Consider the following 23,375-nt stretch of genomic DNA (forward strand, 5'->3'; position numbering starts at 1 on the left):
GCACAGACAGGAATCTCAGGGACGCACAGACAGGAATCTCAGGGACGCACAGACAGGAATCTCAGGGATTCACAGACAGGAATCTCAGGGATGCACAGACAGGAATCTCAGGGACGCACAGACAGGAATCTCAGGGACGCACAGACAGGAATCTCAGGGACGCACAGACAGGAATCTCAGGGATGCACAGACAGGAATCTCAGGGACGCACAGACAGGAATCTCAGGGATGCACAGACAGGAATCTCAGGGACGCACAGATGAGGAACGCTCTGTTATCTTTCTTTATTCTTCCTCTCTATCCTTTTTTTCTCCCTCATCCCTCCTCATTCCCTTATTTCCCTTTCTCTTTATCTCCACCTTGCTCACATCCCCCCTCTGTATTTCCCCCGACCCTTCTCTCTCTCTCTCTCTCTCTCTCCCCCCCTCTCTCTCTCTCGGGGGGGCATGACCTCACCCTGCCCGTCTCCTGATTTCCCGGTGGCCCTCCCCCCCGAGGACGCGGTGAGCTCGGCGCGGCTGTCTCCCCGGCACAGGAGGCCGCCGGATCGGCTACAGGGGTCGCCCGTGTTCAGACGGGGGGGTCACGGGAGGGGGAGGGGGGGGCAGAGGGCCGGGAGTAATGAGCTTCATTTCACCCGCTCCTGCCCTACTCCTGCCCTACTCCTGCCCCACTCCCGTCCCGCTCTTGCCCCGCTCCCGTCCCGCCAACACACCGCCCGCGGGCTGGCTTTAATCTGACGGCTGCGCGCAGGAAGATGGATGCCCTGCCCCCTCCCACCAGAAGCGCCACCGCGCCGCTCTCAGCGTGTGTGGATCAGGTGCAGAAATGGCTGAGTCTGCTACGTTTGGGGGAGGAGGGGGGTTACCCTCCCCCTTAACAACACATGCTCCCGTCACCCCTCCCCCACGTCTGTCTTGGGCTGCGACCGACATCAGCAGACGAAACCGCGACGACAAACAACCGCAAACCCGCTGGGTTTTTTCGTCCGGTTTTCATACGCAAACAAACGGGACGGCGGGCAGCCCGGCACGCCCGTTTTTTTATCTCCCTAATTCTTTGGGTGTGAGTCTCGCTGAACCCCCGTCCGGGGCGGGGCGAGGACCCGGTTGTGGTTAACTCAACGGAGCTGGTGCTAATTCGCTCTTTAAATGAGCCCGTTTGGTTACTGACCCCCCTGTGAGAGCCGAGTCTCTGGCTGTTTTTAAGGCCTCTACGCGCACCATGTACTGTTTAAGAGCTTTGAGATTTCCGCCGTAAAATAAAAAGCCTCAAACAAATACAATTTATTATTATTATTATTATTATTATTATTATATTATTATTATTATATTTATTATTATTATTATTATTATTATTATTATAATAACAGGGCGTTGACCGAATGCCTCGCCCCCAGCGGAAGAGACGGTCTGTTTCTTTTCTGTTTCGCGGGGAACAGCAGGCTGCATTTCTTTATTTATTTTTCACTGGCGGCCAGCGTGAGGCCGCGAAAGCTCCGCGGCTTGATTTCAGATCGATGCGCCATCGATCGGGGATGTTTTGAGAGCGCGCGGACCCCCGGCGGAGAGAGCCCGCGATATTGACCGCTCCTGTTCTCCAGCGGAGATCTTCCTCTTTCAGACCGGCCGGCCCGCAGCGGCTGCTTGCGTCTACGGCTTCTTAAAATAGAAACGGGCCACAAAAAACAAAAAAACATAACAAAAAAAAAAACACGTACGTCAGCCGGTGGACTCCAGGTTGGTTTCTGTGGCTTGGGGGGGGGGGGGGGGGGGGGGGGGGGAGGGGCGGAGGGAAAGGGGGGGGTGGGTGAGCAGATGGTAAAGGAGCAGAAGCAGAGGAGGAGGGGCAGGGGTTGAGGAGGAGGAGGGAAAGTGGTTGAGGAGGGAGGTGGCGGTGGCTAATCATGAAGAAAACAGATTTTGTTTTCATCTGGAACCGTGGCATCCCCGGGCAGGAAGCGTAAAGACGCCCGCGGGACAAACCGCGATGAGCCGAACGCTGCGTTCCAGCGGCCCCGGGGGGGACGGCGCTCGGGGCCGCGCCGCATCACTTCCCGCGCAGAGGCACGCATCCCCAAAAACCAAAACGGTCTTCTTCCTACCGTCGAAAACAGACAGTCCTGTGTACAGGCCTGTGCCAGTCAACAGCACCCCCGCCCAGTGCCGTATCCCAACGCACACGTTTTTAGCTCGGTTAATTGGTGTTTGTATTCGGCTTTTCTGTCCTGGGCAGAGGTGGAATGAAGGAGAGGAGGAGAATGGGGGTGGGGGGGGGGGCTGTTGTTTGTGTTGGGTGGGTGTTTCTCGGGGGAGGCAGTTGATGTTTGTATTGGATCTCAGAAGATATCCGGCTTGCTCCATTGATTAAAGTCTCTTTCTGAATATATTCTTATGATGCTGAAACGAGAATATGATCACAGGTGTAAACAGATATTTTTAAACAGCATCTGCTGCCTTATTCTTAATCAGCATCATCGGATAATGCTACACCTATCAGTGCAATGGGGAGACTGCTACTTCTAGAAAACAACATGAAAATAACGATTTACAATAATGAATTTTAATTGTTTAGCACTTTCCAACACTATGTGCAGAAGAATGTGTACAAATTACTTCAAAGTGATATGATTAGGATTCATAAACAACAAATTATCATTTGATGGCCTAATATTCTAATGCACAAGTCTACTACTCTAATACCCTTTTGCCAATGATTACATAATTTATGATAGTATTATGAAAAAATCAGGATAGGCTATAATTAGGGCCTGTAATTAGTGAACTGCAGGGATTTGAACTTGTATTTCAATGGTTATCCTCCCCATTGACACTCCAACGTACAAATGTACAACTGAGTTTCTATTTAGTGACATTTATAAAAACAATTAGTTGATCTAATAGGGGGAGAGTCAGGAAGGACAGTGAACATGGCTGGAAGTTTAAATGCTGTGAAAAGCATGTCTTTGTGCCAGTGGTCCTCACTCCTGGTCCTGGAGAGCCACAGGATCGGCTGGCTGTCATTGTGACTCAGAACTTGAACAGCGCAGAAATAGATCAGTTATAGCAGCTGATTACACAGTTAACTCAGGTCTCCTGGTTTCTGGAGTCTGAATTGGTTTCTCATCTCAAAGAGAAAATAAAAACCTTTCTGGCTCTCCAGGACCAGGATTGAGTACCACTGCAGTAAGAAGAAAAACGCATCCATATAAAGCAGGGGTGGTGTGAGTACAGGTTTGTGTTGAAGTCCAGCATTAAGACACATGATTCTGCTTACAGTCTTGACTGAAGACCATGATTAGTTAAAATGCTGAATCATTCATTTTTTTGTTGAACTATTTTGTGCAAGTTAAATGTTGTATAACTGCTCTCATTTACAATGTGAGCATTTTCCACTGCTTTTATTAAAACCTATCACGCCCCTGTACAGCATTTTGTCACTTGAAAGCATCGCTGTCAATCATAATCTGTGCATAATTAATTCCAATTACTTTATCAACTTAAAATTATTGTGGTGGTGCAAATTAGACAATTGTTTGAAAAGGGGCTTGACAAAGAGGCTATTGCGACCTCTAGCTGGCGGAGGACTGAAGAACAATGTGAGGAAACAAGGGGAGACACACCAGTGGCCCAAGCCTAGCTATAACATGCAAAATTAACTGTACTGGGAAGGTGGCCATTTTGTATTTATGTACGTGTGTGGCCACTGTGGCTGTTAAAAGCTGTAAGCGTGATTTGCATCACAGATGGAATACAAGTTCCATAGACTGCTGGCAGAGTATTGTGTAGTCAAAAATAGTGGTCATATGATCGCATAGATACACAAGTCTACACTGTAAATGCGGATGCAAGAAACAAATATGGAATATAAATATGGAAACTCTGCTCTATCCTCTGAAGGTCATTTCCACATAGAAGATATCAAATGATTGTCATGGTAGAGTCCGTCATCAATAAGAAGGACTGAGAATGCCAGCAGGGGATATTTTAATATTTCTCCTCTCATGAAGCGAGAATTGCGCAACTCTGACAAAAGAGCATAAAGAACGGACTGTTTTGTGAGTCGAGAGCCAGCCATCGTTATTATATCTCAGTTATCTCTTATCCGAGTTGCCGGTTCAGTGAGCTGAGAAGCCAAACCCCTTTAAATGTGACCCCGCAGGTTGGGGTTTAAAGCTCTCTTTAAAAGCAGGAATTTCCCCTCCCTCCGCCCGCCGCTCGGAGGCCTGGCCCGTCCCGCGGCACATGGCGGCCAGCGTTGCCGAGCGATGGGCGGCACAACAGACCGGCTCTGTCTGAGCCAAGAGAAGGGCCCGGGCCAGGCCGGGGATCGGGTTACCCCCGCCCCGCCCCGCCCCGCCCCGCCCCGCCGCGCTCGCCGATGCCTGACCTCTTTACAAAAAGTCCCCGTCTCCCGTCCCGCCCCCACAAAGAGCAGGTGGGTTTATTTCCAAGCGGAGCACAATGACTCCCATTCTCGCACGTCCCGTTCGGGGGGCCTAGAGAGCGCTCCGTAACTGACCCCTCCCTGTAACTCCCCCCCCCCCCCCCCCCCCCCCACCCGAGCGAGCAGGTGAGCAGCCTTGCGGAGCCTTTATTCCTTCCTCCCACACAAGAGGAATTTGTTCCCCTCTCTTTCATTCCCTCGGAATAAAGAACAGAAGGGAACCCGACTCTCTGATATCCACGTTTTCCTGGCGGTGAAAGTTCCGCTGGCCGTGAGATCAGGGCGGGGCCCGCAGGGTTTGCTCGACCAGGGGGCCTGCCTGCGCGGGGAAATCTCCGAGTGACGCGTGTGAAACAAACACCCACTGTATTCGTTTAAAAAAAAAAAAAAAAAACTGATTTACGTATGACAGGGAGAAACTGCTGATTAAGCCATATTAGTGTGTGAAAGTGTGAATTTGGACGCGGGTTCTGATAATCTCAGCCGCGAGGCGGGAACGGGCTCCACTGAAAGACAGCCTCGCGGCGAGGAGCCAACTGGCGGGGACGCGGCTCTTGGCCACGGTGGTTAAACGAAAAAAAAAGAAAAAAAACCTCAACCGCTGAGCCATGTTTTCACACCGCTCGGGATGCAGACGCCGCGAAACACTCTCAGACTAGTTCCGTCGGCTGCGGGTCAAACCGCGTAAACGGACGGGGAAATTACAGCGCCCGGACACCGCACGCCTCCGACGGCAGAGCAACCGCTGTCAGGATCCGACTCGCACGCGCCGCGTAGGCAGTTTTTCCACCTGGGTATCGGGAATAATTGCTAAAGCAGGGATCGCTAATTACTGACATTAGCTCAGCCGAGTCGCCGCGATGCCGCGTTCGGGCACTGACCTCGGAACGCGAACGCGTCTCTCCGGTAAACACAGCGCTGGCGCGAACGCGTTCGCTGAAACCTGCTTTGCAACTGCGGGCTGAGTCTGAGGATAGCAAACAGTCACCTGACTACAGCGAGCCGGACAGGGAGGTGAGGATGAGGGGGCTGGGTTTGAAATCGAACGTTCTTCTTTTTGAAATTTCATACACTTTGAGTCAGTTCCTGGGGGGAGAATAAAAAAAAAAGTGTTGCACAGGAAGAGAACAAAAACAACCTGCCTAGTCAGTGGTTCCAAAGTAAAGGAATGATGGGAAAAAGAAAGTTCTGGAAAACGACAGAAAGGCTTATGCTGCTGGTTGCTCTAGGAGAAGAGTGAGCTGGGACTGGGGGGGGGGGGGTGGTGCAGGGATTGTGAAGGATGATGAGAAACCCAGAGGATGATGACTCCGCTAATGACATCACCTCTCCACCTGGGGAGGGGGGAAAAAAAAAAGCCTGCCGTCGTGGGCCATTACGAAGAACGCCCTTTCTGAACTGCCGGTGTGGCGAGGCTCGAAATGCAACACTGCGGGTCTGCCCCACACTCTGCCACAGGGGCCAAACTCCAACCCAGAAGAGCTCGCTAGCTCCAGCGGCTGCATCCTGAAGGAAGGCTCTGTGCAGCGCTATTTCTTCATAAAAGGCTGTGTGGTTGTCTCTTTGAGGCTTTCTGTGGAAGTCAAAGGGCAGTGCGTCGCTGTCTCCAGCTGCCCGGGCGTAGGCCGGCACGGTTCAGCTCCAGGCATCGAGGCTCAGGGTCCTGCAGGTTACTCCTTGATCAGCCTTCGTACTCCAGATGAGGTGATCTCGTCTGTTAAACGACTGCTTCAATTTAACAATCAAGAGCTGAGCAAGTACTTGACACTTGATGCTAATTAGCAGTTAAATGGGTGGTGCAGATATTTACACGCCACTGACCTGATCCAATAAGTGTATCTTTCTGTGGAAGTCCAAAAATAGTTCCCAGAGAGATCCTCAGCCAAAATCCCTATCTAGCCCAGGGCCGTGTCCAAATCAGCCTGCTAACTGTGTCCTTAAAATATGTACAGCCTACTACGCATACTGCGTGCTGTTCTTAGTACGCAATAGGCAGTATGCAAAAAATACCTTCCTACTATTTTCCAAGCGTACTGTGGAATTGTCATAAGATGTTCCACCCTTGTGACCATGCCCACGTTTCCTTCTTGTTGAAAAAAAAATGTGAAGTGAAGCTGTGCGTCATATTTATGGAACCAAAATTGTCGTTTACTTCCCGAAATGTGTGCTACCAAATATACTCAGCGAAACCCTGGAAATGAGCATGTCATACTGGGATTTTAAGTACACTACATTTAGAGAAAATTTTCACCCACTTAACGACTTTATCATCCAGTGTACTCAACTTGTACACTCAATAGTAGGCAAGTGCACTGATTCGAATATGGCCTATATACACACGTCCAGCTAAGCACATTCCCTGAGTTTCACTGTGCCACAGGGTCTTCCTAAGCATCTTTTTAAAGCCAAATTAAATTTTTACAGGGAAGTACAACCAAATGCCAGACACAGAAACATTAGGAAATTAAATGGAAGGCCAGGAGCCCTTGAAAATACTTCCTCACTTTGACTTGAGATTTTTATGTGAGCCGATGAGCGTTAACTGCAAGTCGTTTTTTTCTCCAGGTGAAAACGCAGAGCCTGTTAGTGCAGCCTGTACCAGCGGTGCCAAACCCACTGGCCCTGCGAGCTCTCAATTCAGTTCCAGTTAGCGCTCCTCACTTAATTGTTCCGCTTAGAATTTAAAAAGTGAAAACGATTCGCATTTCAACAGCTTCAGACATTCACACCTGTGCATTCCTGAAACACTGGCAAAGATTAAGACGTTTGGAAAATGTATTTGAAAAGCACAGCCTCCTCAGCCTGTGCCTGAACACCTGCAGAAGTGTGAAGGAGCGCAAACTTGACGTGATTATGAGTTCAAGACCAGAGGCTGAAGCACACACACTCTCAGACTCGCGCACACACACACACACACACACACACAAATATGCATGCTTGGAACAAGCTTGGACGCACACTCACAAACACGCACACACACACACACTCTCTCTCACGCATCTGCTGCACATTAATCCCTTCCTCCATCTCTTTGTTCTTCTCTTCTAACACTCTCTCCATCCGTTCATTACACTGCGCTTTGCTCTTAAACTGCAGCGGAAAATAAGCAGGATTCTTTATCTGCACTAGAAGACAAAGAGCCCGCGATAAGCCCTGCCCCCTCGGCTCCCATCCCCCGCCCCCTCAGGGATGTGGAGCTCAGGGATGATCCAACTTTATCTTTAAAGCATTACCAACAGCACCACAGCCGGCTTTTTAAAGAGATGAAGCTCTTTGCTGTTTGTGGCGCTATAACAGTGCTATTTTAATGCAGCTGGGCTGTTAAAGACCATTGATAATGGGTTTGGCTGGAGCGGCAGCATCCATTAATTTGTTCTGTTTTGGCCACAAAGTGGTGCTTTCTGGCTGTCACTGTTAAGTCATTCAGGAAAAATGGCATTCATTTACCTCAAATGTGAAATTAGCATAAAAATCTGCTAAAAACTGCCTGCTAAATCATTCCATCATTCAGTCAATTTGCACTCTGCTATAATCTTCTAAATACCAGTCCAGGTATCACACGTGTACACACACACACACACACACACACACACACACAAGAAAGGGAGGGAGAATGGAAAAGGAGAGACATTCATCATTCACGCTGAAGCATATGCTGGAAACCCAACACTATTTATACTGACTTTTCAAGCCCTTCCAGACTATACCATGAGTGCATGTGGTGTGTGTGTGCATGTGGCATGTGTGTGCGTGTGTGTGTGGTGTTTGTATGTGGCATGTGTGTGTTTGTGTGTGCGTGTGGCGTGTGTGTGTGTGTGTATGTGTGTGTGGTATGTGTGTGTGTGTGTGTGTGTGTGGTGTTTGTATGTGGCATGTGTGTGTGTGTGGGTGTATGTGGGTTTGTGTGTGTATGTGGCATGTGTGTGTGTGTGTGTGTGTGTGGTGTTTGTATGTGGCGTGTGTGTGTGGGTGTGTGTGTGTTTGTGTGTGTGTGTGTGTGTGGTGTTTGTATGTGGCATGTGTGTGTGTGTGGGTGTGTGTGTGTGTGTGTGTGTAGTGGTTAAAAGCAGAGGGATGTGTGTGTGTGTGTGTAGTGGTTAAAAGCAGAGGGATGTGTAGCAGATGTGCTGGGGTCCTCAGACAGGCCAAGGCCCGGCTCACTGCCACCATCACCCACAAAAAACAACAAAGCACTGTTCTGCTTCTGAACTCCTCACATTCCCCGCTTCTGTCCTCACACAGCCAGGGCCAACCTGAACCCCCATCCCATTTTCTCCCCTGGATTATCTTTAAAAGGCCAGCGTCTGAAACACATCTCCGTGACTGAGCTATGTATCGCGGCAACATTGGGTTGTAGCTGCCCAAAGGCGTGAAACGTGTTACTTGTACATGGATGAATTTAAGATCAAACAAACCTCCCCAGTGGCAACAGCCCAGCAAGGCAACGCATAACTGACTCTGGCATCACCCAACGAGAGGAGTGTTCTGGTCAGCCGGGATGACGGCGACCCATCGAGTACCAGCTAACCCCCCGCCAGTCGATCAGGCGCCCGTAAATCTGCCCCTTAAACTTGCCCGAAAAGCGTCATCCTGCGGCTCAGGTCTGTGTGAACCCGACCTGCTGTCACGGCGCGGTTAGCTGCAGCTCACATCACGTGCTTGGGAGGACAGAACACGCTCGTCTCTGTGGTCAGCCTGGCCTGTCTGGCAGTGAGCGCAGACAAATACTGTGACTGCACCTTCCAGAAATTCGGGAGAAAGCGGGCCGGAGAAAAAGCATTCAGAAATGGACTTTAGAGTGCAGTTCCCCTTTAAAAGGGCAGCTATTCAGGGCGCTATAGCAGCGTTCTGCTGCTATAGTTGCTGTTGGCTTTGGAGGGTTATGTGAGGCCGTGTTTATTGCCGTTCCTCCCGGTAAGCCGTGCAGCTGTGGAGGTGGGGGGAGCAGCTGCTGGCCTCAGTGAGCGCAGCCTCTGCAGTCCCAGCCCTGGCTTCGCCAAAGCCGGCTTGGCAGCGTTTCACACTCTTCCTCACCGGGATCGGAATGCGGTGGAGCAGGTCTGTGGAATTTTGATTCTGCGCTGGCCCGATCGCGATCACCGGGGCAACAGGAAGCAGGGAGCAGAATGTACTGAACACACTCCGCAGCCTACACACCGAGCGCGCTCTCAGTTCAGTCCTGTTATGTGAACGACTGCGTGTTTTATCCACACGCAAACACGCAAACACACACACACACACACACACAATCAGGCATGCACACACACCGAACACATACCCATACACGCACACACACCAAACACGCACACATGCATGCACACACACACATACACACATGCACACCACACGCACAAACACACATGCGCGTACACACGTGCGCACACACACATGCTCACACACACGTGCGCACTAACACACACACACCCACCCACACACACCCACCCACACATATACACACACATACACGCATACACAATCCACGTCTGCAGGGGACACCACCCCTTGGTACCCCATCAGCAGAACTAGATCATGAAGGAAGGTATGGCTTACACGAGAACACGTCCTCCAATCAGGGCAGCAGGAACTGTGGCCCCGCCCACATGAGCCCCCCCCCCCAGGGTCACTTCCCCAATCCTGCCCACCTCGCTCGGGGATGTAATTAAAGCCCTAAATGAACAATGGCCTGTGTAACCCCCCAGCACACTGGCTGGAGTCTCTCCCCCATGCAGGGATGCACCCTCTGATCCTGTGAGCTACCCAGGCCCAGACCTGGTGTTTGCGGTCATAGTTTATATACGTTTAATAAATATGTTACTACTCATTAAAGTTAATGTGTAATAAGGCATTAAAACACAGCAGGGAACAGATGCTGGAGGCAATGCATTTCCAACAGTACTGAATAATGTCTGATTGCTAACTTCTGTTTAAAACGTATAATAGGTTATGCAATGCTTATTAACTAACATTATAAATAGTTCCTTAAAAATAAAGTGTGACTGTTCTGGTTAATGTGCAATTTAGTTTTTAAAAAAACATTTCACAGACAGTAAACAAGTCCATTTCCTATCTTTAACCTTTGCTGGAGGCTGTGTTTGTTTGTGTGTATGTGCATGTGGGTGTGTGTGTGTGTGTATATGTGTGTGTAGGTTTTCCTTTAGAATAAAAAATCTTCACAAATCAGTAATCTGAAACTAAAAACAAGAAAAATACAAACAAACAAAGAAATGGCTGTTGGCAACATCACAACATCACTGGTTGATTGATGGCCAAACGAAAGCATTTCCTGTGGTTCACCCTGCGGCTGCAGAGACCAATGTCTGAAAGCTACAGTCCGTGTATCTGCAGAGTAACAGCAGACGTGGGGATTCAGGCTAATAGTTTGATTACTGAATTACGTCAGATATGCTTGTTTCAGTTTTTTTCTTTCTTCCTTTGTTCCAGTGGGAGCACACTCGCGGTTTTGAAACGTAGCCGTTCACAGCTGGGACTGCAGCGGTGAGAAATCTTCTCCTCCAGAGCCAGTGCCAGCTCTTCCTAATTAGCACTCCTGCTCGTGCTCATTAATCAAAATACACCGGCAAGCTGGTCATTAGCGAAGTTACGACCAAAAATAACCACGGCACTTCTCGAATTTGGATCCAAACAGCGAGCCGACGCATTGTCAGGCACGCAATCGCCTTGGCGCAGATTTGGCAATCGCTGCCTGCAACCCTCGTGCGAAACCATTTGGTTTCGCAGCCAGCCCGCTGTGGGATAGACTCGTTAAAGCTCTGCAGGACTCAGAGGAGTCCCGCGGGGGACCTTAGAGAGGGTAGTATTCATTATCACCACTAAAGCCATGATTCATCTGTGTGTACGCTTCAGTTTTCTCCCACAGACTTCCCCCACACTACTTTTCCCCACAGAAAGTAGCTGAGCTGTGGAACTTTGGGAACTCTTTGGTCCATTCATGCCGAGACTAGGAAAGCTATGTCGTCAATAAAAGTGCAACTGCCAAGACCCAAACATCTTCCATTATTATTATTATTATTATTATTATTATTATTATTATTATTATTAATAATAATAATAACAACAGCAACACCAATAATAATAATAATAATAATAATAATAATAATAATGGCGGTGGTTGTTTGAGGTGAGTTCTCCCTCATTCTTTGTGAAGCACTTTGAGATCGTGCTATATATCCAGGCATCTGGTGAGTCTAAAGAGTCTGTGGTATCACCAACTGGGGTAATGCATGGCAGCCATTTTGTGCCAGAATGCTCAGTGCACACCAGCCTCGCAGATGCACTTATGCAGCGTGCAGTGTAAGCCAGTAGTGTTGTACTGCAGGTCTTTGACACAGTGAGTCCTGTGCATATGCAGCATTAGACACTTGCTCAGCGTATAATCTTACTGTTCAGGTCATTGACACACTCATGTAGTGTGTTGTGTCAGTGTGCAGATGGGAACATGCTTATATAGTGTGTAGTGTAAATGTGCAGTATTTGACCACCTTAAGCAGCGTGATGTGAAAGTGAGCAGATGAGTACGCTCTTATGCAGTGCGTAATGTTAGTGCGCAGTAACTGACACTCTTACGCAGAGTGCGGTATAAGTGCGCATGTGAGTATCTGCGTGTTACTTACTTCATGGGCTTGAACAGGGCCTGTCCGTAGTTCTGGAACGTCATGATGAGCTTCAGCTGGGTGCCACCGGATTTCATGGCTGCAAGGAGATACGTACAAGCACTCAGACGTGTGAACAGCCACGCAGACACAAACATTTTAATTCTTTATTTGAGACCGCAGTTAAACATAAAACAAAGAGCGGACCATTTATAAATGTCAGGGATGTCTTAGACCTTGTAACTACACAATGGCAATGTCCATATTTGTCATAGACTTCCAGGTTATTAGGGGATATTAAATGCAGCACCCACTCCAGGTTAAAAGGCTGCCCAAGATGGCTGAAACAGAGCAGTACCGAGCTCTATTTTTGGACGGCCCACACACACACACACACACACAGCGCTTACATGCCGTCCAAGAAAAACGTCTTACAATGGGCGCGGTACTGTGTGTTTTGAATTGTAAAACTATCCCATGCTAAGCCTCTCAAACAATAAAATATAACTGCTCCCCACAAATAATCAATTCAATCCGTTTTATTGCAGGAGAGAGTTTACCTGATATTTTATTTACAGTACATGAGCACCATGGCATTTAAACAGCTCCCTATTTACAGCCAATTACACACCAGTAATAAACGCAGCAGTTCCCCGAGTTTGGTAGAAGGGAGCAGGAGTCAAAGGACAACGTGTTTGGGTAAATAAGCAGCCCCGTCTACGCCGTGTTCCAGGAGACAGCCGCTTAATAAACAAAACAAATCGGCCTTTTTCCAGAACTAAATATTTTTTCCTCCTCGCTGAACACATGAGGAGTTGTACAGAATATTCAAACAAGACGAGCCCAGAACTCGGAAGACTGTTCCGGAACGAGGCCAGAGCGCTCACTTTCTCCAGAGAAAGAAACACGCCAAATTCCTCCGCTAAAGTGGAAACATCCCAGGGGAGGTTCCGCGATACTGAGGCACATTACCAGACGGATCATTAAAGCGCACCCGTAAAGCTAAAACCGGGAGAAATAAAAACAAAAAATTTGCGAATGCTTTCATTTTTTGCCAAAGCGAATCTTAATTTCTGCCAGACTGATCAAAGCCAGTGGCAAGTGTGGGTCAGCGGCTGTAGCACGCTCCCACAGTCTGGGAGGGAGGAACGCTGACTGTGCCAACACACTGTGCCTCGCCTAGGGCGATGCTACAGGGTGTTGCGGTAGTGAGACAGGTTCAGGACTAAGACTCTGAGGAAAGAAAACCACAGATAACCAAAAGGGGTTGCGAAAATGAATAAAAAATGCACTAATCTGTTTACAATACCCGTTAATCAAAGCCGTGGATGCGAGTGAAGCCAGAAACATGCCTGGCGCATCTCCCACGATGTAAAAATGACCTTACGTCACCAGTCAAGTTACGGGCTGTTCCAAGGACAGTCCACTTAAATTCTCATTGGTCGGATGTTTATCCTGGAGACCGATCATTCTGCAGTAAATCTCTCTTCCTTTATTTATTGCACTCGATAGAAAATAATTAAAAAGGATTCCCTGAAACCTGTCAGTTTCATTTAGCAATAGCTCTGTGGCAGACACGTTGAGGGCAGCTCCACACACAAACACAGACACCACAGAAAATTAATTGAAATTTGGCAGGACAGTAAAAACAAATGCAATGGCGCTTGATGCCTGTATTTACTCAGTTAAAGGGTACACTGAAATAAATTCTTCCCTGGATAACCCTAAAATTTAACTTCAATTTGTAACACCGATATTATTTAGGTTTTATCAGTTGAAAATTTTAGGGTTAATTTCAATGAATCAACTGAGAAAACCTAAAACAAGACCAGGTTAAAACCTAGTATATGGCTGGACCTAACACACGTGATCCAGCCAACCAATGGTGTAACTTCATAACTTGGCCGACCAATGGTGTAACTTCATCACTCAGTCACTCAGTCACAGACATTCGCGTTTGTAGGGCTGGCCCCACTGTTGCGGTCCAGCCAAAAATAGTGTAGCAAATTGGAGTAAAATTCTAGCTTTATCTATTGAAGCGGTTTTCTCAGTGTATGAGAGAAAAGGTCAACACTGCTTGCTCGCCAACAAAATTGTTACCTAGCAACCGATTTTAAATATTTATCTTTGTCATTTTCCCCCGTTAATGCGTGAGATTGTGTCAGATTGGGAAGTGGAACGGCTTCTGCTGGAAGTCATCCAGAGTCGGTAGGGAACAGCTGTAGTTACGGTACTGCAGCTTGCATTCGGCACTTATGAAAAAGGCTTCCTGAAAAAAAGAAATTGCGCAGAAGCAATAAATTGTAAGTAGAGCTATTTGCTCATTGTCGTGAATTAAATCGACGTGCTGAATCCACCTCGTACTGGCTCCAAAAAAATTTTTTAAACACCTTTTCTTAAAAATGGAAACACATTCTTGAGATGAGGGCGTCTGCCCTGTGGAAATGAGAGCAGTGTGCAGCAAGACTTTTCCCGGTGATCTTCATGACTGCCGATCTAACCTTATGCCCGGCCTGGATGGTCTCACCCCCTCCCATCCTCCATCTTGCCATCCAATCATACTCCCGCTTATGTGGCTAAATACATCCCGAGCTTTGGCCTGTACTGAGGCTGAGACTGATGTGGTGAATGTTCTGGTGAAAATGCCTGCCCAACATCGCCCAGCTGAGGCCTCCATACTGGCTGTGAGCTGTGTTATGGTACACAGTAGAACGTATTGGAAAATTAATCAACCCTGGTCCTGCAGGTCTACTAAGAACCACGGTCCTGGAAGGCTGAGGTGCCTACAGGGCCACTAAAACCCTGGCACTGCTAGGCAACAGTGCCTGGAGGTTCTCATTAAAACCAGGTCCTTCATCCGGTTTCAGCAGACGAGCCTCTCGATTGAAGCAGTTCATCTTCTCTGGGCAGCTCGGAGTGTTCCGGAGATTTAAAGGGGACTTGCGAGACCTGACCTCAGCAGCGCTGATCCATCATGTTCTCTGGGCTGGGACAGGGGCGCGCGACGGCGATACGCTACGCCCAGAGCTCCATGTCCGTCAGCCGAGGAGGGCTCTTTCAAAGGCAAAGCCACGCCCCTTCCTGTTTATGAATGAATATCCTGCGCCCGAGCACATTCACTCTCTAATGAGGGTCTTTGATCATTTCTCCACTCTCTGATAGCTTTTGCTGCTACAGACGCAAACAGCTGATGTTACTCTGTTTCTTTATGTATTATTATTATTATTATTATTATTATTATCTCCTGATATTATATACTCATTTTTACTCATGCAGTTCAGGAAGATACCCTACCCACTTCGTAGTGCAAAAAGCAAACCAAGGCTAATGAAGTTTCAAGGGTTAAAATGTTCCCTATGTTACTATGAACAGCAGTATGCCTTTCCTATGATTCAGAGAGAGAGAGAGAGAGAGAGAGAGAGAGGGGGGGGGAGGGAGAGAGAGAGAGAGAGAGAGAGGGGGAGGGAGAGGGAGGCAGGGAGAGAGAGAGAGACCAGTGAATGAAAACACCCAACCCACACAGTTGGATCATGTGTTGACTGGAAGAAACAGAGAGACCGTTGCCTTGCTACACTGGCACACTGTACTCCTATAGTAACACACCCACCTCTCCCTAGTGATCCAAATGCTGCACAACACTATACATAACATTAGGCGGCAATTTTAATGCGTGGCTACTGATATATTTTCAGCGGTACAGTACACTGCACTCATATTTTATAATCCACTCTATCTGGCCCTGGGAAGGGGCATCTTCCAATCAGTCAGCCAGTCAGTCAATCAATCAATAAATCATTTAATCAATAAACCATTCAACCAATTTTTAAAAATTCATAATCAGCCAATACGTGTCCCATCAGTCAATAAACCAGTTCAATTAATTAATTCGATAATTTACCAATCAACAATTTGCTTCGTCAATCAAACAGTCAACAAATCAAACGACTTGATAAATCAATTTGAAAAAGCAGTCAGTCGGTGAGATAAAAGTGTGTCTACCTGTGTGCTGAGCTCTGTGACAGATCAGCTGGGCCAGCAGGCCAGCCTGTGGGATTAAATAGACACTCCAGCGACCTATCTGGCCTCCAACAGACTCGGAACCACACCAAACCACTTGAATAAATTGCTTTGGGATGACAAGTTATTCTAGCGCAAACACGCCGTCGCGCTGGATTGTAGTCCTTCAACATAAAGAAGATTTATAGCCTGCTTCGAACCGAGAAAAAATTTATATCCTGTCCCTCTGATCAAATATTGCACACTCTGCAGTTATTTTTCCATGACTATGCCTATACTGTAAAATATGATGCAAGTAACAAAAATGCATATATAAATACATCTCCCAGTCTAGTGCACATGTCATAAAAAAGACTGGGCTCTACCACTTTTGTATTCCAAGTGTTATGTTTATCTATACTAAAACTGATAATTACAAAACTGAAACATAACATTACAAATATGATATTTGTATATTTTTGGACACACATTTAAAATATAACTTCTGAGTGTGATTCTAAATGTTTAAATAGTATACATAGTACAAAGACAGACATTGTACTATGCACAGTTAACCGTTACTGTCAAACACACCCATTATCTTTTCAGTTTTTGTTCAGTTTAGTACTTGTCTTTTATTTCTCATTTTATCACTTTTAGTTTTATGTTCTTTTACAGCTGTTTCATTGCTTTGTTTATTCTGTATCTGTGTTTGTTTGGAAGGCACTTCGTGCGATCGGCAGGAACGTTGCTTTGTAAATGCAGATTGTTGTGGTTATTCTGCACTGCTCGTGTCCTGTGCCATTGGGTCCCCCGTCCCACAGGCTCACCGACGCTGCTGATCCTCTGGCTGACCAGGTCCCGGAGGAGATCGTCGGTGACGGGGTCCTGCCGGGCGTACAGCTCGTACCGGTTGATCCCCACGTGGAAGCGCAGCCAGTTAGGGTACGACTCCGCCCCGCCCTCACCTGTGGGCAGGTACTCTTCCTCCTCCACGCCCTCTCTGGGCCTGGGGGTTTAACAAGAAGGGGGGCGGAAAATTAGCACAGCAGCATTAGTGGTACTCCCTGTGAAGCACTCATAATAACCATCACACCCAACCTAATAGCTGAGCACTGGGCCATCATTTGTTTCGTTAAATCAAATGGGCAGAGCTGATTTATGATATCAGCAACTCACTGATTTCAGCCAATCATAGTGTTTTGCTATGGGGAGCAAAATCCTTTCGGTGGCTCAAGCAAGTCAGTCACAGCTCATTATAGCTCACTCTCCCATCACTAGTTATCACAGCTGGGATTCAGGCAACCGACTTTGACAATGAGACATTTCATCACAACGCAACACATATTTGTTCTTGATCTGGCTCTGTGCCCCACAGTTTGAGATTTGTAATCACAAAAAAAATGTGGTTAGAGTGCACATTGTTAGCTTTTATTTAAGTGTACTTTTATACATTTTGGTTTCACTGTGTAGTAATTATAGCACTTTTTATACATAAAAACCCCATTTCAAGGCACCATAATGTTTGGAATAAATGGCTTCACGGGTGTTTCTGATTAGTCAAGTGTGTTCAATTGCTTCTATAGTGCAGGTATAAGAGAGCTTTCAGTATCTAGTTTTGATTCTAGTTTTTTTTTTTAATTTTATACTAGTTATTGGTGTTATAATTGATGTTTGTCAATATGCAAATGAAAGTCAAGGTAGCCATTATAAGGCTGAGAAATAAGAAAAAAACAGTCAGAGACATAGGGCAAACAGGCTTACTGAAATAAACTATTTGGAACATCATTAAGATGAAAGAGAGAACTGGGGAGCTCAGTAATGAGAGCAGGCTTGCTAGGCCAAGGAAGATCTCAACAGTTGATGACTGAGGAATTCTCACTATAATGAAGAAAAACCCACAAACACCTGTCAGACAGATCAGAAACCCTCTTCAGGAGGCAGGCGTGGATGTGTCAGTGACTACTGTCTGCAGTAGACTTCACAAACTACAGAGGCAACACTGCAAGATGCAAATGACTAGTTAGCCACAAAAACAGGATGGAAGTTTGCGAAGAAGTACCTAATAGAGCCTGCATGGCTTTGGAAAAAAGGTCTTGTGGACAGATGAGACTAAGATTCACTTGTATCCGAGTGATGGAAAGAGCAAAGTGTGGTGGCAAAAAGGGACTGCCCAAGATCCAAATTCCAGACCCCTCTGTTTTACTATTAGATGTGATAGCGGAATCAAAGAATTAAATGTAGCCAGTCAGGTGACTGCAGCAGCTATGGTTTTAGAACTAGAGCACAGATTTGGATTACAGGGAACAAGCAGTTAAAAACCAAACATTTGAGTCCTTGATTCAAAGATGAAAAAACAAACGCTTCCTGGATGTAACACATCCCACCCAAGGGGGTCTTACCGAGGTCAACGGGGGATTTGCCAGGCCAATTAAATGGGGAGGATTATATGGGCAACAGAGCCAGTTTGGGAACTCTGCCAGGGCACTGGGGAACACCCGGCAACCCCTCCCCCTTCCTACTGAAAAGTGTGAAAAAGAGACAGAACTACTAATGACTATAAAACAGGACCACTAATGACCATGAGACAAGACCACAAATAACTATGAGTCAGGACCATGTTTTAAAGTTTCACCCAAACGAAGGACTCACCGAAAACACAGCGTCCCTGCATTTGTCCAGAGGACAGACTGCCCCCTGCTGGCCGACTACATGAGAGTAAAGGCAGTACCTGAACACCGCGTGAGGCCCTGAGCAAAATCTATTAATATAAGATCTCGCCCTGCAATGGTCTTCAGCACGCTGATAAGAAAAATTATTAACAAGACATTTTTCTAGGTCATTTCAAATAGAGTTGGCGGTATAATCCTTCTTCCTTATCTAAAGCTAATATATTAATACCCGGCAAATCTTTGAACGTGAGTACATCTTCGATTTGTTTTCTTGCCATCGGCCTAGCCGCAGCCCTAGGTACCTTTCCCCAGGAGGTCACCCAACCAAGTGCTGGGGGTGGGGTGGGGGGGTGGGGTGGGGGGGGGGGGGGGCTCTCGAAGGAGGGGGCTTCAGGCTGCTGGCGAGGAACCAAACGACTGAGGCGCGGTGCTGCTTTCAGAGGTCGCTTAAAAATAATGAATGGCGGAGGAAGCAATTAAAGGTAACAGATTAACTGGAATTACAACAGCTCCACTGGGGGGCGTGGGAGTTTGATCAGCCCGGTAAGATGGTGGCATTTTGATTGGCCAGCAGGCCTGTTCGACAGCAAAGCCAGAAAACGAATCAAACTGCACCATCTCGGCGGGTGTTTTTAGTCCAATCACACTGGCTGTTGTGGAAGAAGGCGAAGCAGAGAGGAACTGCTGGGGGGGGGGGGGGAACCTGTGCTCTACCTCAGCACAGTTGCACAGGTGTGTTTTCCAGCTGCTGGCTGGCCTTATTATCATTTTTTCCTCTGCTTCATTATCATTCAAACATTTTCTTTTCTTGTTCTACAAATTTTGAATGTCCATTTGAATTTTAGGCCTGTTCCATTGCTGCAAAAACTTTGGCGATTCGGTAGAGAGAGAGACAGAGAGGACGTGCACACGACAGGTCCCTGTGAAGTGCACACTAACACCCGCCACTTCTCTTCACTTCGGAGTCCGCTAGCCGAGTCGCGCAGTCACTACACAGTAAAATACCCAGTGTTAATTCAACTCCAACACTGTAAATTCAACTCTTAATAAATAAAAATTGATTCCAGACTGGGACAAAATGTTATCTGCTGTGAGTTAAATGAACACTGTTAGAGTTGAATTAACACTGCTAGAGTTGAATTAACACTGGATATTTTACTGTGTATGACAGAGGACTGCACTTCATGCACAACCGGCACAGGCAGACTGCAGCCACCCGATCGACCAGAGGGGTCGCTAGTGTGTGTTGAGACAGGGACAACCCAGCCAACCGAAATCCCTTCCTCGCCCGGTGACACTACAGCCAATCATGCGCTGCCCTGCGGGGCTGCAGGCCACAGCCAGCACTGCCACAGTCAGTATTCAGTAAAATACTATAGGCTGCAGCCAGTGGAACATGGTATTTTAATCAGCGTGAGCCACCCAGAAGCCCTGACACTATTTTCCTGTGCTTTCAGTTGTGAATCAGTGTGAACCAATCAAACACTTATGGGGCACACCGCAATCACAACACCGGTTTCATTTTCACATTAATAATGTAACGCAGAGGGGGCCATTGTAATGGTAGGTCAATGTTTATACATAATTTAAACACAGACACACACATGCACACACACACACACTATCACTCTCTCTATGTCTCTTATCACTGTATCTGCATACCTGCCTGAAGCTACAGATTAATATGAGGTGTGTACCTAAGTCCAGCATGCTGCATTCATACAACTGCTAATATGTTGACTCCCATATATTTTGCCCCTTTCATAAAAATAAACACACAGTTCATGGAAATGTCAAACAGATTTAATTATAAAATTTTTAAATGTTTGCTTCAACCAAGCAGACCGGCATCCATTCATCATTTATGGCTATTACCCAGTGACGCACATATGAGGGTTGCTGGGTTGCATGGCAATATTACTGCCTTGTAGGACCAGAAATTAAAATGGGAGTCATATAAAAAATATTAGTAACCATGACAGCAATCCAGCCTCCTACTTTTTAATTTGCCAAAGAGAAATCACTCGACTGAAATTCTCTAAAACAAGAGGCTTCATAAGGGGTGAATATCTTGAAGTGTTATAGGCCTACTTCACAAGCATGCCGTTGCATTACAGTGAAACACTAGTAAAATTACAAACGCTATCAATTTCCAGGCTGGGAGTTGTTCTAAATCACGCAGAAGACCACCCATTGCCTGTTTAACTACGGTAACTGAGAATGCACAAGACATAAGGAAACATAACATCTGGACCAAAATACAATTTTTAAATGTGTTTCATCATTGAATGGAGAAATACGTAAAAGCCAAAGCAATCTGAACATTTTAAATGTTAATAAAACAACTAATTAAACAACCCTAGAAACAAAAAAAACAAAACAAAAAAAAACAAAACAAAGAAAATCTTGACGGATATCCATATGAATGTGAGATATTTGAAATAATCTAAAGGGGTGTAAGTTTTCGAGAAAACAGGTCTGGGGTTGAAGACCGAAGGGCGCAGTTAGTTTTGCATACAATAAATGAAAATACGAAGGGAGAGAGAGTGTGTGCGTAAAAACTGTGTAGGACTAAATGCCAGGTGAAGAACAAGATGGACACAGTAAAATGTCCAGTGTTAATTCAACTCTAACAGAGTAGCCTACATATGAGTCGATTTGGGACCATATTCACTTTGTAAGAGTTGATTCAACACTGAAAATTTTACTTTCGCGAAAAAGCGTGCTGCGTTAGTTTGACGTGAATTAAATTAAAGTCGTTGTTACCGAATCCTAAAGCGCCTCTGACCACGGGTTGCTCGTCACTCATGTCAGGTGTGCACTCACACACATGCACACGCACACACACTAATTAAACTTTTCTCTTACCACTCCTGATTCTCGGTCGCTTTCGGGTAGAACCTGATGTCACTGTTGACGTTGAACAAGGTGTCTTCGTCAGTGAGCGGTGGTCGAACTGTCTTGTACAGAGGGTGTTCAAAGAGAGCTTCCAGCCGAGAGAACCCCTTTACAGGTAAATTCTTGTCGACGGCCTGGTCTTTAATTAGATGCTTCTGTCTCTCTCCATTCTGCGCGTACTGTTCCCTTCTTTTGAAAGCCTCGCCTTTGTCCCTAGCTCCGGTGATTTTCTCCAGGGAATGCGAAGTGAGATTTGAGCTTGGCTCGTTGCTGAAATCTTGCAGGATCCTCAAAGTGTGTTTGTTAGGCCAGCCAGAATCTGCCGCCGGCATGCCTTGCTGTTTGCCGCGGCTCTGTGGCTCCTCGCTCGGCTTGTGGGAGCACGAGCAGCCGCTGTTCCCGGTGCTCTGTCCAGTCGCTCGCCTTTCTAGTTTTGGTAATAAGTCTATTACTATGTGCATGGTGCAAGCAATCACAAACACCATAAGAATTAAAACGCGGAATTTACGGAACAGTATCATTTTCATCGCCCCTGATTTACTAACATATGTTATAAATACAATTAAACAATCTATCAAGAAGCTGACTACATCACAAACGGCGTCTATTGCACAGGTTGCAATAAAGTAATAGGAGTTGTAAAGTATGCTGTCTCCATTTGAAGGAGTTAGAGCAGATAATTGTTTCGCCCCCCAATAATCCTTGTTATATGAAGAAATCCGCGTTAGAGGGAAGGACTCCGTCTTAAGGAAAATATGAGATTCCTCATATCCATCCAGGTAAGCAATTTCGTCTGAGTACTGACCAACCGACCTTATAAGCAACCGGCTTCATTTTCGCTTGGATCCAATTGATATGAAAAATACTTTACGAATTGATGCTCTGTAGAGATTCTCGCGTATGCGGTTAGAATCAATAATACAAATGAATAAGAAGAGAGAAAAGGTTAAAATGTTCGAGAGATAATCGTCCGTTGTGCGTGTGAGCAAAGTCTCGACAGCGCCGCTCCATCTTAAGGACGCTCATTCTGCCGTACCACCGAGAATGGCTATTCTCATCCTAACATAGACAATAAATGTATCCGATCCATCTCTCTTAAGGGCGAAAATAGGACAGACAAATGTAGCTACGGTCCCCAGTGACAACGAAAACCACACTACAGAGTTTGACGAAGGGGTATTAGAGCAAGCTGTCCTTCTGTGCAGCGTCCCGCGACTGAAAAAGGGCTTATAAAAGAACGCGTATAAGGAAGCAATCTGACCAAGTAGTTTGAATAAAGCCGGTGACCAAACCCTCCCACCCAACAAAACAAGTTGCGTACTAGGTACTTAGCACGCCTTGCTGCTATACCGAAAACAATAAAAGCGCTAACAATGCACAAGAGTATTTGTTTTGGCAGGTGCATATATTTTCATTTATTATATTTTTTGCTAATGTAGCTGTACCTCTGCATGCAGGCTCGTGGAAATAGTTCTCTTGCTGTGTGGGTGTGTTAAATATTACGATCAGCGCTTCTAAATCCTGCCTCGACAGCGTCACCGGAACGAGATTGGCTGAATCTACACACGGGCTGCGATAGTGACATAAAAAGACAGCCAGACTACAATCTGACACTGTAAACCTTCTAAACGAGTGCACGAAGCATTTCTCATTGCAGAGCCTTTTAGTGATGGCAGAGGGCGCTGTTTCCTTCAGAATACAAACGCAGAATACAAGTGTTGGACAAAATAACGGAAACTACATATGGAAAAGG

The 23,375-nt window shown here is 46.6% G+C and overlaps 1 protein-coding gene across 1 annotated transcript in view; it reads right to left on the minus strand.

Annotated features, from left to right (window-relative positions):
• Positions 1-23,136, minus strand: part of fam20ca (FAM20C golgi associated secretory pathway kinase a) — a 40,525-nt gene extending 17,389 nt beyond the window's left edge. The window contains exons 1-3 of the mRNA XM_035399288.1: positions 21,593-23,136; positions 16,883-17,061; positions 12,078-12,156 (exon numbers count right to left, since the gene is read on the minus strand). Coding sequence (XP_035255179.1) covers positions 12,078-12,156; positions 16,883-17,061; positions 21,593-22,149 — 815 coding nt within the window. The 5' untranslated portion in view covers positions 22,150-23,136. The remainder of the gene's footprint in view (positions 1-12,077; positions 12,157-16,882; positions 17,062-21,592) is intronic.
• Positions 23,137-23,375: the final 239 nt, after the last annotated feature.

Source organism: Anguilla anguilla, chromosome 17 (assembly GCF_013347855.1).
Source record: "Anguilla anguilla isolate fAngAng1 chromosome 17, fAngAng1.pri, whole genome shotgun sequence".
Classification (NCBI taxonomy): domain Eukaryota; kingdom Metazoa; phylum Chordata; class Actinopteri; order Anguilliformes; family Anguillidae; genus Anguilla; species Anguilla anguilla.